The sequence below is a fragment of the Dromiciops gliroides genome, chromosome 6 (assembly GCF_019393635.1).
Source record: "Dromiciops gliroides isolate mDroGli1 chromosome 6, mDroGli1.pri, whole genome shotgun sequence".
Lineage (NCBI taxonomy): Eukaryota > Metazoa > Chordata > Mammalia > Microbiotheria > Microbiotheriidae > Dromiciops > Dromiciops gliroides.
In genome coordinates this window covers 271,296,396-271,312,998 of record NC_057866.1, presented here as the reverse complement: position 1 = coordinate 271,312,998, position 16,603 = coordinate 271,296,396, and the positions used below count along the sequence as shown (strand labels likewise).

At 52.0% G+C, this 16,603-nt stretch overlaps 2 protein-coding genes across 2 annotated transcripts in view; both read right to left on the bottom strand.

Annotated features, from left to right (window-relative positions):
* Window positions 1–90: 90 nt before the first annotated feature.
* On the bottom strand, window positions 91–8,048 carry CCNA2 (cyclin A2). Its single transcript, XM_043970980.1, has 8 exons — window positions 7,818–8,048; window positions 6,837–7,086; window positions 5,538–5,653; window positions 5,199–5,422; window positions 2,865–3,072; window positions 2,211–2,324; window positions 1,594–1,727; window positions 91–1,010 (listed from the first exon to the last, which is right to left on the bottom strand). The coding sequence occupies exons 1-8, from the start codon at window positions 8,031–8,033 to the stop codon at window positions 962–964; spliced, it is 1,311 nt and encodes a 436-aa protein (XP_043826915.1). The 5' UTR covers window positions 8,034–8,048; the 3' UTR covers window positions 91–961.
* A 1,477-nt stretch (window positions 8,049–9,525) lies between these two features.
* The window catches only part of BBS7 (Bardet-Biedl syndrome 7), a 56,932-nt gene continuing 49,854 nt past the window's right edge, over window positions 9,526–16,603 (bottom strand). The window contains exons 16-19 of the mRNA XM_043973384.1: window positions 14,599–14,708; window positions 14,404–14,507; window positions 13,132–13,255; window positions 9,526–10,679 (exon numbers count right to left, since the gene is read on the bottom strand). Of these exons, the coding sequence (XP_043829319.1) occupies window positions 10,546–10,679; window positions 13,132–13,255; window positions 14,404–14,507; window positions 14,599–14,708 (472 nt within the window). The 3' untranslated portion in view covers window positions 9,526–10,545. The remainder of the gene's footprint in view (window positions 10,680–13,131; window positions 13,256–14,403; window positions 14,508–14,598; window positions 14,709–16,603) is intronic.

Sequence of the window (16,603 nt, the reverse complement as noted above, 5' to 3'; positions counted from 1 at the left end):
GCGGGGCCTGACAGAGAGAGCTGGGGCCTGGAGACCCCCCTGGAACTGCTGGACCCCCGAGTCCACCCTTAATCTCTGAAAAGTGGGGCCTTGATTCTGTCCTACATCAGGTCCCAATTTGTAACCAGACCCCAAATCTCACTGGTTACTAGTTAGACGACTCGGAGTCTCCTCCCTTCCATTTGGGTTTTGTCAGTGTCCTCAAGCCTGCAGAGAAGGCGGCTCTCAGTCAGTACAGACCAGCCTGGGAAACACCCTTCTGCCCAGCTCAGTCGGGGTCCACAAGTGGCATGCATCATCAAGAAGAAGGGCTACACATGGTTTCTGTTTGAAAATCTCATTCTATTTGACACCATGGCAAGAGCTGTTTTAGCAGCACAGGCAGCATCGATGGCACACACACACACACACACACACACACACACACACACACACACGGCTCGCCAACAGGGACCGGTAGAAAAGGCCAAGCACTTGTTCCAGAAACACTGCCCGTCACCCTGCCCTGGAAGAGCACGTCTGAGCTCAGGGCTGATGCTCTCCTGAGCCACGTCAATCTTAAGAAAACAGACAGGGAGGGCCGTCAACATTCTAAACTTTGTATCCTGCATCATCCTTCTACTGGGCTCTCCTGTACCGTGCTGTTTGTGTTCAGACACTGGTGAGCGAGCCAGATTCTGACCCCATCCAGGTCCCCACATTCTTATCCTAAGGTATGGGCTTGGTTAATACTCACTATGCATAAACAACACCACTTACTTCTGCAGCTAAATACGCAGGACAATTGCACGTAGAAAAGATTTACATTTAAAATCATAAAAATCAAAGAAGGTACTTCATAATCTGTAATTGGCCCAACTTGTCTGTGAAGTGATTCTTTGTGAAGACACCCGGGCCCACGATAAAAACTGTCCAGCAAGCAAAGCTCCTGTTGGAGTTAGACCTCTTAGTCTCCCACTCACTATAAGTTTAGTGTCTCTGGAGGGCTGATGAGGGATACACCGTGGTACCTAGGAAGGAGAGAGGAAAAGCAACATGGAAATTCAGCATTTTTCCACTTGCAGGAGCGGCTTCTGTTTATCCTCCATTTTCCTTACTTAGTCTCCTCTTCCTGATGTCTATGAATTTAGAAGTTTGGCTGGAGCAGTTTCTCAAGACAGGGACATAGTTCATGTGGCACAAGAAGAGACTCGGGTATGGAGAGCTTACAAATTTATGATTTAACAATCATTGGAGTGTATAGGCAAAGCCCATGGACAGTTAGGGCATCCTGTCTTACCCCCCAAATCCTACTCTCTTTCTCTTGAGCAGCTCAGTGGCCCTCATGACTGAGCCTCCACAGAAGATGGGGAATACCACCTGGCTCACCTCCCTTGGGAAGACCAGGGAATGTTTTGCCCATTCTGTATCCATTCCCAGCACTGAACACAGTACCTGTGGGGCACACAGTAAGCACTTAATAAATGCTTGCTGGTTTTTAAATGTCATATTCTGACCTCAGAAAGAGAACATTTATAAATGGCAAGGACATCCAGCCACACTGACAGAGGGGCGCTTCTTTCATGGGTGTTCCATGAAAAGAGCCTTGCTTACTTGGCCGTCTTGTATTTTTCTCGTATAGACTGCTGCGCATGCTGTGGCGCTCTGAGGTAGGTCTGATGGAGGTCCATTAGACATGGTTTAAGACTTTCCAAGGTGTATCCTGTTTGTTGGATTAATGACTCGGGCTACAGGAGAGGGACAAGAGCAAAGCATGAGGAGGGGAGTTTGTAGTCATGGCATTCAGATGAGATGAGTACAGATCCCTCATCCCCTGGAAGGCGAAGGCCAACCAAACTGCAAAAGACCTTGTGGCTCCTCAGAAAATACAAGTCAAGCACCAAGCACCATTCCCCATTTTTCAGAATGGAAAAATCCTCGAAATAGGTTGAGCTAAAGCTTGAACTGAAGAACAGTGGCACTGGCCCGTGTGGCTGCAGCTTAGTTTCTCTGCCCTTTGACTCATTGCAGCTTAAAACGTTGTTCACTTCCTTCAGTTGTTTATTACCTTGCTTGTTTTCTGTCAATGGGGAGACTGTTCTGCCCGTGTCACAGGATTGTTTCCCAGAAAGGATTTGTAAGTCAAGCGTCACTCTACAAATGAGCTATCATCATACACAGCGACAGTGATTTCATAGGAACTGTTTATCTGCAAGGCCATAAATACATACCCAGCTTTTCCCAGTGATTGTGTAGAGTGCTATATGAAAGGCAGCTCCCGCCGTAACTGATGGCAAGTATTTCAAGTATGGGTCAGCATCAATCAAACTTAACTCTCCCAGAAACTAGAAAGGTAAAAGTTTTAGTATTTAATGATTATGTATGAACAGTAATATCATGCTAAACTGCTGGGAACAGTTAATGAGCTGCGAGTGTAGTCTTCACAATAAATTCTCATTTATAACTGGCTTTCCTCTGGGCCTCAGTAGCCTCACACTTAAAGGGAGGGATCGTAACAGGCCAAGGGTAGTGAGGAGTGAAGGGACTCAGAGTTAGGCCCCAGGAGGATCAGCTGGAGGAGCTGGAGAAGTCGAGCCCAGGTCCATGAGCCTGCTTAACATTTCGGTCATTGTATTTATTTCACCCTAATTGGTTTCCTGGGTGGCATTTGATGCACCCAAAGCATTCTGAGAAGGGATCCGGGACCCCAAAACTCCTGATGTAGGGAAACAGGATGCCTGTCTTCTCCCATCTGATGGGCTGCTTTGTAGAAGAGATTAGCATTATGTGACCCCAGAAGACAGAACCAGGCACAGCACATGAAATCACAGCAAGGGAGACGGATTCCACACAATGAGATGTCCCCCGATGACGTGGTCACTTACCATTGCTAAACTTTCCACTTTGGAATTGGCCTGAGGCTGATGCAGGAAATACTGAGTGAGAAACTGGTTGATGGTCGGTGCGGCGAGGTCGAAAGCAAGCACTTTGAGCACCAGGTGTTCCATTCTTAGGACCTGCTTTTTTGTGTACGTATCATCTGTGATGTACACGAACTCGGCCACTTCTGGGGGGTAAATCTCTTCAAACTTTCTACGATGAAAGAAAGCATCCAAAGTGATCAGTCCTTGTAGACAAACAAAACTCACCTTCCTCAGTGAAACGCCCTCATTGCCAAAGCTGTCAGTAGAAACCTGACCTACAGCCTGCTGTGAATGGATAACGGTCTGTCATACGCTGCTGCCTCATGATTTTTGTCCAAGGCTTCACCGTCCCACCAAGAGAGCCTATAGTATAGGCGGCACACCAGAGGCGCCACGGCCAAGACCAGAACTCCTCCTTTGGTCCCCTATTCCTAATTTTCCCATTTCTGTGGAGGGCACTATCATGCTTCTGGCCCCCGGGCTCACCACCTCAGTCGTTTTTGAGTTTGCCCCAGAGATGCTGAGCTGCCGAGTCTTGACCAGTCTGTCCTAACATCTTTTACTCCCAGCCCCCACCCCCAGTTCAGTCTCTGCAGATGCCAAAGTGAGGTTCCTAAACAACACCTGGTGCCTCTGGAATCAAATACAAATCCCTTGGATACATTCTAGCAACATTCAAATGGCTTCTTGCTCTTCCTTTACACAAGCTGACCCCCAGATCTGCAGTACATTCACTTCTGACCTCCTACACTTAAAATCCCTGGTGGCTTCCTTTGTGCCCCCTTGCCCGTGAGGCCTCTCCTGATTGCTTTGGGTAATAAAACCCTCTTCTGGGGGCAGCTAGGTGAAGCATTGGATTCAGGAGGACCTGAGTTCAAATCTGGCCTCAGACACTTGACACTTACTAGCTGTGTGACCCTGGGAAAGTCACTTAACTCTCATTGCCCCGCCAAAAAAAACCAACCTCTTCCCCCTTCCTGCTCTGCCTGACCATACATTTTATCTCCACGTTAGCCCCACTCTGGAACTAAGCTCCTTGGGGGCAGAGACACTTTGGTCTCTGAATTTCCAGCTCCTCACTAGTAGAGATCCCCACATGGTGGGGACCCGGCTTGCAGTGGGGCTCTGCTATCACTAGCTTCTAGGTGGTCCCTTATCTGCCCCAAACCTCTGATGTTTCATGGAGAACCAGGGTGGACCTGATCTCCCCCAGCTTCTGCACTGCCCATGGCCCTCAGTTATGTGTAGGGACACAGCTAGCACCACGCAATTCATTCCATGCTGCCCAATCAAGGAAGGGTTTTCTGTGGCCAGGGCCCCGGAAGAATCCTGCCAATGCTCCAGATTTCCCAGGTCAAGGAGAAAATATTGCAAGCAGCCAGAAACAGTTTGCGTAGGGTGGAGCCAGTCAGGATAACACAAGATCTAGCAGCTTCTACATTAAAGGATGGGAGGGATATTCCGGAGGGCAAAGGAACTGGGGTTCCAAGCAAGAAATCACCTACCCAGCAAAACTGAGTATTATCTTTCAGGGGGAAAAATGGGAATTCAATGAAAGAGGACTTTCAGGCATTCGTGAGGAAAAGAATCTTGCCAATGCTCTAGGAATCACTGATGTGTTTTGTGTGGCAGGAGGATTTATTGAGGCATCTCGTTATTACCAAGGACGTGGGCCATTACTTCTGAGAAGGAAACAAAGCTGGTGACAAGTGAAAGGTAAGGGGCCGTAACAAGCCAAACAAGGCTGGGGCACCAAGACCAGAAGCGGGGTGAAGAGACAAGGGCAGTGACACCATTGTAGAGGGGCGGGATGGGCAGCTGCTGGCCCGTGGTGGAGCCACCGTGCCAAGAGCAAGCAACAGACAGGCTGGTTAGCACCCAGCTAATCGCTGAAGATGGCCGCCCTGCGTGGAAGGAGCCAGCCATTAACCCAAGTGGGGCTCCAGCCTGTGAGGCAGCGCTGCCCTCTGCTGCCGGTCTGAGCCCCCTCCAAAGACAAGAGCATCCCCTTCCTCAACACTGGCCACACTCCAGATAATCAGATCACCCCCAAAGGGAAAGGAAAATCATGCTTCCTGTTGAGCTCCAGTCTTCTATAGATCATCCAGATCGGAAAGAAAGTTCAGAACAAAGAGGGAAAGTTCTTGCTAAGCCCATCCCTGAAAACCCTTCCTGCTAAACTTAACCAGTCAGCAAAATGGCCACACCTGGGACACCATCAGGCCTGCTTCGGCAGGCCATCAGGAAACCCCTCCGCCTTGCCTTTGAGGACCCCTCCCACACAGCCAGACTTACGAGGCCAGGAGCATGGCAGCGGTGCCGACCAGCTGAAGCTTGCCCCGAAGCACGGACATGGAGGACAGGAACCTATCGATGTAGTTCACGGCCAAATGCAGAGTCTCATTCTGAAGCTTGTACTCCTCCCCCACCTCCACCAGCCAGTCCACCAAGATGGCTCGCATGCTGTTGGTTATGTCTGGCTGCTTCTTCATGTAGCCCACCTTGGGCTTACACTTAACCTGGTAGGAGAAGTGAAGAGCTGAGGGTCAGAGTAGGCTGGACCCCATTCACTGTCCTGATGAGTTAGCTGTCCATTCACAGGGTAATGGCTGTCAGGCACAAACTCTGATTTACCTCCATTTCCCTAAGGTACACGTAGATGTCTTCATGGTAGTCAGGGACTTCGTTGACATTTGGTGGCTTTTCTTCCGGTTCCAGTACCACAGACATGTCCATAGTAAGAGGAGATTCTGAGAAAATTTCAGAAGATACAGGACCAAGGGTGATCGTTTGATTGTTAAGTGTTTAAAGCAAAGTACAGATATCAGAAAGTAGCTGACCAGTCACCCAGTGATCCCAGTCAAGGATCCATGCGAATGACAGCAACCATCTTTCTAGCCATCTCTAGTACCAGCACCAACAGCTTACACATCTACAGCACTCTAGCTTTACCCAGGAGAGTGCCTTCCTTGCCACCTCCGTGAGGACCACCAACCCGCCCATTCTTCACAAGGACACTGAGGTTCACAAGTGAAGGCTTGTGCCATCTTGCATTGCAGGGGAAGAACTAGCCCCCATTATATGGCAGGGGACCCCAGTGGATGCTGATACTCTCATACCTGGTGAGCAATTACATAACACAGTGCTAAGCACTTTCCTCACAACACTGGGAGATAAGTGCTATTAGGCTCTTCATTTGACAGCTGAGAAAAGAGGCAGAAAAGTTAAGTGACTCGCCCAGAATCACACAGCTAGTAAGTGTCTGAGACTGGATTTGAACTCAGGTCTTCCTGACCCTAGGCCCATCCTCTAGATGCATTGCATCACTGAGCTGCCTCTAACATCATTTTATAATCTACAGGTAACCCACAGGGTTCATAGACCTATAGGTAAGCTCATCGAAACTTGTCGGAGCTGCTCTGTGAAGGTAGTGGCAAACACAAACTGCCCAAAGTGTGGCACAGGCTATAGGCAGAGAAGTCTCCTTCTGGAAGCTGACTTGTCCATCGAAGGCCAGAGGAGACAATCCTCTGACCTCCCTGTTTTGGTGAGCACCACACTCTGGGCAGCCTTTTTATGAGTTTCCTTTTACTACAGCTAACAGCTAGGTCACTACTACCCATGATAATGGGTTGAAAATGTCTCAGAGCCAGGGAATTCAATCTTATGCTGACATCCATCCCCTGGCTTGACCAGACAGAGAGCAGATCACAACTCTGTAAAAAGGCACTGGAATTGCTTCCTTCTACCAAGTCAGCATAACCGGATGAATCAGTTTCTCTTCTGCCCTCCTGGGGGGAACAGCTATTTCCAAAAGGTGGGGCCAACCCTACATTCAAAGCCCCAGTTACTCCTTTGTGATCCTGGTTTATCCCTGCCTCAGGTCAAGATGACAGCATCCGTTTTAACCTAAGGATGAGCATAAAGGCTTACCAAAACTACCCTCCATCGGATAATCGAGGGACACCAAAGGTTTTCTTGTCTCTGGCAGTGAAACAGCTGAATTGAAACCCAGCACATCGTCCTCAGACTCCACTTTTCTAGGGACGGGAAGTTTCTTCTCTGGTTCCCCCTCTGGTTCATCCACGTGAATCGTGAAGGTGGGCTGTTTGCCGGTGGCGTTCCACGGTGGGACCACATCCTGCCCATCATTGATGGGAATGTCTCGGAGAGGCACACCAACCTGCAGGAAACAAAGCGTTTTCTTCCCTAACCGGACAAGTACCTCTCAGGTGCGAGGTGACCTCGGCCGAGTCACCCTCACCTGTGAAATGAGTGAGGAAGGTGGGTCTGCCCACATGCCCTCTAGGGTACCCTCCTGTTCTAGAGCCGGGGATCAGGTGGACTTCCTGCTCTGCAGGGGGAGAAGACACCGCCCCAGCCCTAGGAAGGGTGGGTGGGGGCGCAGCCGACCAGGGGCATCCTGGTAGGTCCCGGGGCGGCCGATGGGGCATGGGGTGGGGGAGCTGCCCGCTGCTCTGGCTCGCACCGGCCCGGGGGCGGGGAGGGCCCTGGGCCTCCTTTTGTGCGCCCCGGCTTGGGCTTAGCTGATTAAGGGAGAGGGACGCAGGGGGCGCTTGACAGCTGCCACTTCCTGGGGGGAGGGGGTCTCTCCCCGGTTGTCACCGGCCGGGAGGGGCCGAGCGCGCGCTGGCTCGCGCCGCGATCCCGCGCAAACGGGCGGACCGTCCCGGGCGGGGGCCGGAGGCGGCCCCGGCACCTGCTCCTGCGGGGTCGGCCCCGAGACCCCCACCCCCCGCGGGCCCGGGCCCAGCGCGGCCGCCCATGGGGAGCCGCCCCGCGCCCCCGACAGAACACGGGGCATCGCCGCGTTCTGTCGGCCGGGCCGGCGTTCGGCGGCGCGGAGCCCGAGCCCCGCGGCCCGCAGGCCGCCCTCCCGCGCCCGCCTCTCACCCTGCGGCTCTTGGACTTCTGCGGCGCCAGGGCCGCGGCCGGGCCGAGGCCGGGGCCCGGGCCCCGCACATTAGCGCGCAGCACGCCCAGCACGGTGCGCGTCCTGGCGGGCTCGGCGGCGCCGCGCTTGTCCGGGTGGACGTTCTCCTGGTTCTCGTCGGGGCCGGCGGCCCGGGGCAGCCTGGCCGCCGCGCCGGCCGCCGTGTGCCCCAGCATGGCGGGGGGCCAGCCTGCCGGGGCTCGGCTGTGCGCCCGGCCCGGCTCGGCTCGGCGCGCCCCGGGCGCTGCGGGCAGGGCTGGGCGGGGACCACGCGCGCGGACGGCCGGAGGGACGGCCCGGCCGATGGCCGCAGGCAGGCAGGCAGGCAGGCAGGCAGCAGGCAAGGGCAGCCGCTCCCCGGCTCCCCGGCTCCCCGGCTCCCGGCTCCCCGCTCCCCGCTCCCCGCTCCCCGCTCCCCCGCTCCCCAGGCCGCAGCCCCCGGCTCTCCTCGCCGCAGTTCAAGCGTCCCGCGACTATTGAAATGGGCCAATGGAAGCCGCGGGCGTCGGTACGTCACCGCGCGCACGCGGGCCCGGGACACGACACGCGGGGCGGGGCGCGGCGCCGGGGAGGAGGGGGAGGAGCTCCCGCCCCGCCCCGCCCCGTCCCGCGGGGGAGGGGGGGGCCTGCGCAGCGGCGGCGCCTCCGTCTGGGACCGCATCCCCCGGGCCGGGCGCGCGCCCGAGCTGCGGGAGACCCTCCGGGAGCCGTAGGCGTCCACGTGGGGACCGTCCGGCGGAACAAAGGACGTCCCCGGCTGGCCCGGAGGCCCTTCCCCGGCCAGAGGGTCCGCCGGCTTTGTGGCGGGAGGGGAGGCCGCCAAGATACTGGGCAGCTCTCCCTGCGGACCCTGGGCGGTGGGATCGCCAAGGCCAGCGGGCCATCAGAGGCAAGCATCCGGTGTGCCGGGCGCCGAGCAGCTTAGCTCAGCGCAGGGCACACAGGAGGCGATGCATAAATGCAGACTCTTCCCCATGCTGGACAGGGGCTGGGACTGATCTGGCTACCGATGTGGGAGACCACCAAGAGCACCCTGTGCACGCGTGGCTCCAGGCAAGGAAACCGCCCGTGAAGCCGTCAACTCCACCCCCCATCCCCACCCCCAGGAACAGGAGATGGTCCACAGAAGCCCCAAGAAGCGGGGGGACAGAAAACAAGAGAAGCAGCCTTGGTACTTAGGAGAGCATGGCTCTTCAAAGGAAGAAACCCAGCCTACTGACAACCAGCCGAAAAGAGGGTCCGCATCCTATCTACCCTCGAGTTAGCAGCAAGGGCCGCAGGGCCAAGGATGCCTGCCCAGTCACAGGCTTAGATCCTGTGCTGTCTTCACCTCTTGGGTCTTCACGGCTCCCAAAAAAGGTGTGGGGGGAAGGGGGGGCAGAGGATAGCAGCTGGCCCTGCACCCCAAGGCCTGGCCGACCACAGAGCGTGTGTGTCTGCATGGATAGAAAGCCCTCCCCACCTGACCTCTGCATCCTTTCTGTCTGCCGACTCATAGGCTAACTTGAAAGTCACATTTTCAAATTAAAAATAAGGCAAACATAAAACAAAGAGTGCGGCCAACTGCTAAGTATTCCTCGTATAAATCATTCTCCTACTGTTCACACAAACAAATGAAAATCCCCATCCCTGGAAACAACCACTTGTTTAACCAGACAGTCATTTTTATTGATTTCTTGTGAACTTTAATACAATGGTGTTCACTGAAAAGGAATATCATTTAATCTCACACTGTCTGTGTCCTATAAAAAAATGACACTTTTCATCAAAGACTATAAAATGGTCTATAATAGTAACAGAAATCAAATAATTGGCAAAGAGATTCCCTCCCTCCCCCACCTTTGCAACAACACATCTGGCTCCTGAGCCAAGTCACGGGGTCAATCCTCATTGTCCCTGACTACAGCCTCCACTTCTGGGAACAGCTAGGGTGCCACCTCTCACTTGTGCGTCATCAGACCCACAGATGATGAGCCAGAAGACCCCACTGACTTTATTATTTAGCATAACCAGCCCCACTACTAAAATAACAATGGCAAGACCAACTGGAATGACCTGTCCAAAGAGAGCATGGTGGGCCTGACAGGAGAAAAGCATAGGTTAGGTATCAGAAAATCAGGGGTCAAGCCCAGCTCAGACACTTACTAGCTGTGTGATCTGGAGCAAATCTCGTAGGCCTCAGTTTCTTCACCTGTAACAATGAGGCTGGGGCAACGGTCTAAAAGTCCTTGCCAACTCTAAATGTGTGTTCCCTCCCATAGGGCTAAATCTCTCTCATGGTGCCTGAGTCAGTTCCCTCATTGTATAATAATGATCTATTATACTTCCTGGGAATGTCACAAGGATCCAATGGGAAAACATGTTTGGATACAAAACCAATTCTCCTGCCATACTGGAATATTATTCCCAAATATCAACATTCTAGGAAGTTGATGTCAATAAATCATCTTTACAACTATTAAAAATTAGCTTTTCTTTTAGGCTGAAAATAAAAAATATTCATTTTTTTTAAAAGAACTGTCGAACAAAAAATACAATTTCTTGGAAAATGTCAGGACAACATCCAAATGATACATTTGAGACAGAGTCCGAACCGTGCAAAAGTATCATAAATCTAATCTGTGATATACTCGACAAATACCCTTTCACAGACTGTGCTGTTTGAGCACTCGATGTGCATTTTCCACTTCAGGCGGCATCAAAGAAGGCGATCAGGGCGTTCTGGTCATAACTGTCCAGAATCTCCAGCAGAAAAGGCACTTTGGTCTTCACGTTGGTGCCTTTAAACTTGAACTTGTCAATGAAGAGGTCGGTTATCATGCCTGGAAGAGAAATGCCAGTTTTCAGCCATCATCTTCCACAACCCCAAGGACACATTTCCTAAAGGGGAACATATCCTTTGAACACAAAGAGCCACTTAAAGGGACCTTTTTTGGGTTCAGACTTGTGACTTCATTGGTTACTGTTCTTAAGAATATTCAGTCTAAGAAACCCAGGCTCTAGGTCAGTGGTCTCTATGAACATTTCCTAGTCAATCATGGGAGGTGACTGGAATTGACTATGGCATGGTAAGAGCTGCGCTTTAGGAAGCTCACCACCGGGAGGGATGGAGGAAAGACTGGAGGCAGGCCAGTGCCACAGGCCAGAGGTGAGCTGGTGAGGGCCTGCCCAGGGGGACTGGTGTCACAGGAGAGAAGAGGGCGTAGAGGAGAGAAGTTCAAAAGTAAAATCAACTGCTAACGGATTGGAAGGAGGTGCATGAGGGAGTCAGGAATGATGGAGGTCGTGAGGCTGGGGGACTAGGGGGGTGGTGGTGCCCTCAAAAATAAGAAACAAAAGGAGTAGGAACAGTAGGAAGAAGGGAGTCTGGGGAAAGAATGAGTTCAGTTTAGGGGACGTGGAGTCCAAGATGTCTGCTAGGCGGCTGGTGGGGAGACACTGGAACTGAGCAGAGGGTGGGGCTGGATAAGTGTATCTGAGAAGCATCAGCATCAAAATCACAAGTAAATCCACAGCTGATGAGATTACAAGGGGGAAGAGGAGTAGGCCCAGGACAGAGACCTAGGGGACGCCCATGGCTAGTGTGCACAACCCAGGGAAAGTTCCAGCAAAGGAGACAAGGGAGGGATTGCCTATCAAAGGAGGGCTTGACAATGACACACCAAACCAACTGCCCCCACCCTCCGCGTCCTCACCCCAGCCTCACAGGCAGCCCCAACTTCCTTCTCCCCCTCAAGGCCGTTCCTGACCTCCCCAGGGCTGGTGGCCCTCCTTGCAATCATCTTGCACCTGTTTTGCACATACTTTGCATATGCCCACACCTGTCCACAATATCAGCCCAGGTAGAAATCGAGTCCTGGAGGGTCTTCCCAGCACCTAGCACACAGCAGGTGCTCAATAAATGCTCCCACCAGCTGTCTGGGCGGGGCCTGGCCTGACCCTGGGCCAGGGTGCTCCCAACAGCTGTTCAGATGAGCCCCTGGGCCTCCCTGACAGCTGCTGTCACTGCCAGCTCTTATCCCCAACTCACCACTGCCCCACTGGGGTGGTCCCTGGTCTGATAGGGCTGCTGTGACCCCCCACCCCATGCCCCCCAGCTTCCACAGACCTCTTGGCTCAGCCTACATCTGCCCCCATCACTAGAGCAGCTCAGCCTCTGGAGGGAGGTAGGGACAGAAAGAGGAACCCACAGGCCTCCCCAGGGCAGAGGAGCCCCACTGTTCTAGGGCATCAGCGTTTCGGGGTATAATTACATATACCACCATTATAACTACTTCAATAAAGGACAGAGACAAGCAAGGAAATGGTTGCTTTGTTTATACAGCACTAGTAAGTAGTCTGGCTACGTTTTAAAAAACCGAATTGACTGGTTAAGTCAGAGTAGTGTAGACAACCCCTGACTGTAACCAGATCTGTAAATACACCATTTAAAACTCTGGTTTCCAGTCTGATTTGATCAGGTTGTAGTTCTACTTGGTGGCTGCATTTCTACATCAGAAAAGAATGGGCCGCCCAGTCCCTCCAGCTGTCTTCCCCATCCAGGCAGCCTGTCCTCACAAGGGCCTGAGGCAGCAACAGCTGCCCCTGACCTCGAAGGAGGTATAAGGAAGCACTTACTTAGTGACCCCTAGGTTTCAATTACTGCCTAAGTCAGACTGGCATTACTGAGAGAGGATATTCATAATTTTAACTGAAAGAGTAAAAACTCTAAGAGTTTAAATATTTCCTCATTAAGACATTTACAAATTTCATATATTGCAAGAGAAGGAATAAAACACCTTGGAGCCCCAAGTTCTTTCTTGGGGCTTATTAAGCTTTTACAAACAATAATGTCAGAGAAGGATGCTAGGAGGCCTTTCTTCTGGCTGGTTTCTGTAAGAGTGAGTGAGAAGCCTAAGAACAGGAGACGTGGTCCCTAACAGAGTCGCTCTAGTCAAGATGACCTGGGTTTCTCTGCTACCTGGCACCCAGCCTGGCTGTGTGACCCTAGGCAAATCCCCCAACCTCTCAGTGGCTCTGGGCACGGGTGTTTCCTCATCTCCCGAGATGGGTGAAATCACACACACACACACACACACACACACACACACACACATACACGCACGCACACGCACACACACACGCACACAGAAGCCATCCCTAAAGACTGGGATCCTGGGAGATCTAGAAGTCCTGGCCGCTTGGATTCCTCATGCTGAGGGCCAGCTTCCCCCATCATGCTTAGCTCCCCTGGGCCGGGAATATGCCCGAGCATCGGTAAAAAGGCCGACTGACCGTAGAGCCTCTCCAGATGTGCGGGCTGCTTCTTGTACTCTTCCTGCAGCCGGTCAGCCTCTTCTAAAATACAGCGATATTCTGGGATCAGAAAGTCGGTGTTTCCTTCCTGTACCTGCAGCTCCTTACGAGGATAAAACAAAGCCACCAGTTATTCCACCAATCTGACGAGCTACAGGGAATGCTCAGAAGCGGCCTCTTCAGGCCTCCTGGTCAACTCCTCCGGATGCAGCGATCGCGGAGGACAAATGAAGGGCAATTGTCTCCATCAGACTTTATATCCCGACCACATCATTTGGGCCAGCATTTCCCAAGAACTGGCCCATGAACTAGCTAACAGCAGTCTGTGGCAAACTGGTCTACAAAACAATTACTAGACAGCCTTCACTTTAGAAAACCTATAGACAGCCAAAAGGTGAGCTCTCCTTCCCCTCCCAGCCTCCTTCTCCCTTCCCCTCAAACCCAAGCCATCCTTCCGCTTTTTCCTGGCTCCCACTTTCCCACCCTTACATTACAAAGGCCGCATTGTCTCAGCATCACTGATCATCAGAGCTGGATGGGACCTTCAAAATCACTGAGTTCAGCCTCTTCATCTTAAAGCTATGAAAACCAAGGCCCAAAGGCACGACTCCATCTTCTAAGAAATGCCACAGGCCTGGATGAAGTCATTCACTCTCTCTGACCACATCCTGCCACCCAGGCTCGAGGGCAGGCTCGCAGGATCATCTGGGCTGGCACTTTGCCCTTGTGCCAGGGCCTCCAGGACTCAGCGCAGGCACATGAAATTGGTCTTTCTTGAGGGATGGAGGCTAGACCTATAATGTCACTGGAATAGGGAATCCCTTCTCTTGAGCCATGTTCAAGGGTACACGACCAGTGTACCTGAGGCAGGACCTGAAGCCAGGCCTCCCTGGTTCCCAGGCCAGCTTGCTATGAACTGCACCCCATTTATCTGACACATGGCCCACCTCCAGACTTACAGCAAGGTAACAACTCAGAATAACAAAATCTGATCAATAAAACATTTCTAAGATTGATGAAAGGGTTTCTTTAGGTCTGCTAAAAAACAAAGATCCTCTCTTTAGCCCATTCCAGAGAGGAGCCGGCAGCTCTGTGGCTAAGAATGACATAATGCTTCATTTTTTAGCAAAATGCCCCAAATGGGAAAACAGATACTTTTTAGTCTTTGGGGAAAATCAAAATGTGGCACTTACATGCAATGCTATGGGAAATGGCTTAATGGGGTGAAACGGATCTGAAAACCGTGCTTACTTTTAAGGCATCAATTAACTGTACTTTCTTGGCCAACAGTAGCTGGTATTCCAGTTTCGGGTGGATCAGCTTTAATGTGTGATTCACAGATACTTCATTGATCTCTAAGAAAGAGGAGATACAGATGACAGTCGGTACGGTGACTTTAATAATGCACTATAACACAACTTTTTGAACTGGAATTTTTCTTTTTACCATAGGCTATGTTGAGATTTATTTTTCTTTTCGTAGCTTCTTTAGAAAGTACATCTTTGAGGATGGATATGGTAGAAATGTTGTCCGATTTAAAGACTCCCTCTCCTTTCCTAAAAAAATTAATATTTTAGAAAAAAACATCATGAGCAGAATATGGGCCAGGACACAAATTCTTTTGGTCTGAAGCTTAGAATTCAAATCTGATTCGACTTTAGGATTTATTAACATGAATCATATAAGACTAACACTATATGGTGAATTCTTCGCAAAACTATAACATGCTGTCCTTGCTTCATTAGCTTGGACCCTCAATGTGCTGGTGAATCCTGAAGTGTCTGAGTTCCCATTGCAAGGGCCACAAGGGGCGAGACTCAAGGGGAGGGGCGGCATCCCTGCCAGAAGCTGGTGGAGGCTAAGATAGTGCTCATCTGGACAAAGACTGGGGTGGAGGTGAGCAGAGTGGGGGAAGGCTGAGAGGCTGGGGGGGGGGGAGGGCAGGTGGGGAGGTTCAAGGAGCAAACTCAAAGGAAAATGAGAACCTCACACCAGCCTAGATGTCTAGAGCAGGTGAGCAATGGGAAGCCAGCCAAGCTGAACAGGGCAGAGAAATGGAAAAGCCAAGCCTCAAAGTCATGGATAGCCCTGGGTGGTCATTCATCCCTCCCCCCTTTTCCACCCCCCACATTAACGATACAAATGATAATATTGGCAATAGCAGCTAGCGTTTATATAGCACTTTAAAATGTGCAAAGCACTTTACAAATAATATCTCCTCTGATCCTTACAGCAGCCCTGGGAGGTAGGTGCTATTCTTAGCCCCATTTTACAGATGAGAAAGTAGAAAGGTTAAGTGACTTGGTCAGGGAGGTAAGTGTCTAAGGCAGGATCTGAATTTGGGGCCCTCCTCCTCCTCCCATTCCCTAACACAAAAGTAGGGCCAAAGTGTGACACATTCCTTGCTCCCCACACCCAGGCTGCTTCCACAGTCATCTCTCAAGGGTCTCTTCTCTGGAGGGCCACACAAGTACCCGCTTTGCTAGCCGCCCTCTCCATCTTCCAGTGTCTAGCACCCTACCAGGAGAAAGCCCCATGGCTCACAGTCCTCCCTGCCCACATGGCCTCCAGGACCCAGAACCCCGGCACTTCCCCCTCCCCTTCCCCCATCCCACTCCCTCACAGTCACTGAACATGCTCAGAAACTCTCCTCCCCTATTCTCCTAACCTATCAGCCCCCTTCTGGATTCACTTGCCTCCCTACCCAACCAAGACCCCATGGCAAGCCCTTTAACCCCTGCCCCCTCCACAGCACCGCTGCCCCCCCACCCCCACGCTCTGGAGAGGACCTGCCCTCACCACTCTATGGACATTGAAATCCTGCCGCAAATCCCACAGACTTGTGGCAAAGTAGTGGAAGTTCTGGCCACCAAAGTCCTTGACACGGAATGGTTCCACATCAGAATCTGGTATCTTGTTTTCAGTGGAAATGACTATGAAGAAGAAGCCACTGCACCCTAAGAGCCATGAGACCTTCTCAGCTGAGCCACAGCTAAAACCTTTGTGTTGTCCTATGTGTTGTCCTCCCCATCAGAACGGGAGCTCCTAGGGAGCAGGGGTGGCTCACTCTTCTGTTTGTGTCCCCAGGGCAGAGGCCAGTAAATGTTGCATGCATGCATGCATGCATGCATTCATTCATTCCCCCCAAAAGTCCCCTTCCCACACCTTTCCTCCATTTCATGACCATTCCCTAAATGTGCCCTCAGACCTCATATTCTACTCCAGGTCCCTCATCAGTGACCCTCCCACTTCCTTCTTCCATCTTCAGCCTGTTCCATATCAATGACTCTCCTCCCTTCCACCCTCGGCTTCTACAAATGCAATCCAGTTCCCTGCCTCCCCCCTCCCCCCTCCCCCCACCTCTCCCTCCAAGCTACCTTCTCATCTCTCCCCTTCAACATTCAACTTCACTGGAAGTAGGGGGGAGGGCCTTCTGTGGATGCTGCTGGAG

Bases quoted from the DNA above. Each gene is read 5' to 3' on its own strand.
- CCNA2 (XM_043970980.1), bottom strand. From the start codon at position 8,033: ATGCTGGGGCACACGGCGGCCGGCGCGGCGGCCAGGCTGCCCCGGGCC. The intron at 7,087-7,817 runs GTGAGAGGCGGG...TGTTTCCTGCAG, and splicing joins AGAAGTCCAAGAGCCGCAGG to GTTGGTGTGCCTCTCCGAGA. The intron at 5,654-6,836 runs GTAAGCCTTTAT...AAATTTTCTCAG, and splicing joins TCCGATGGAGGGTAGTTTTG to AATCTCCTCTTACTATGGAC.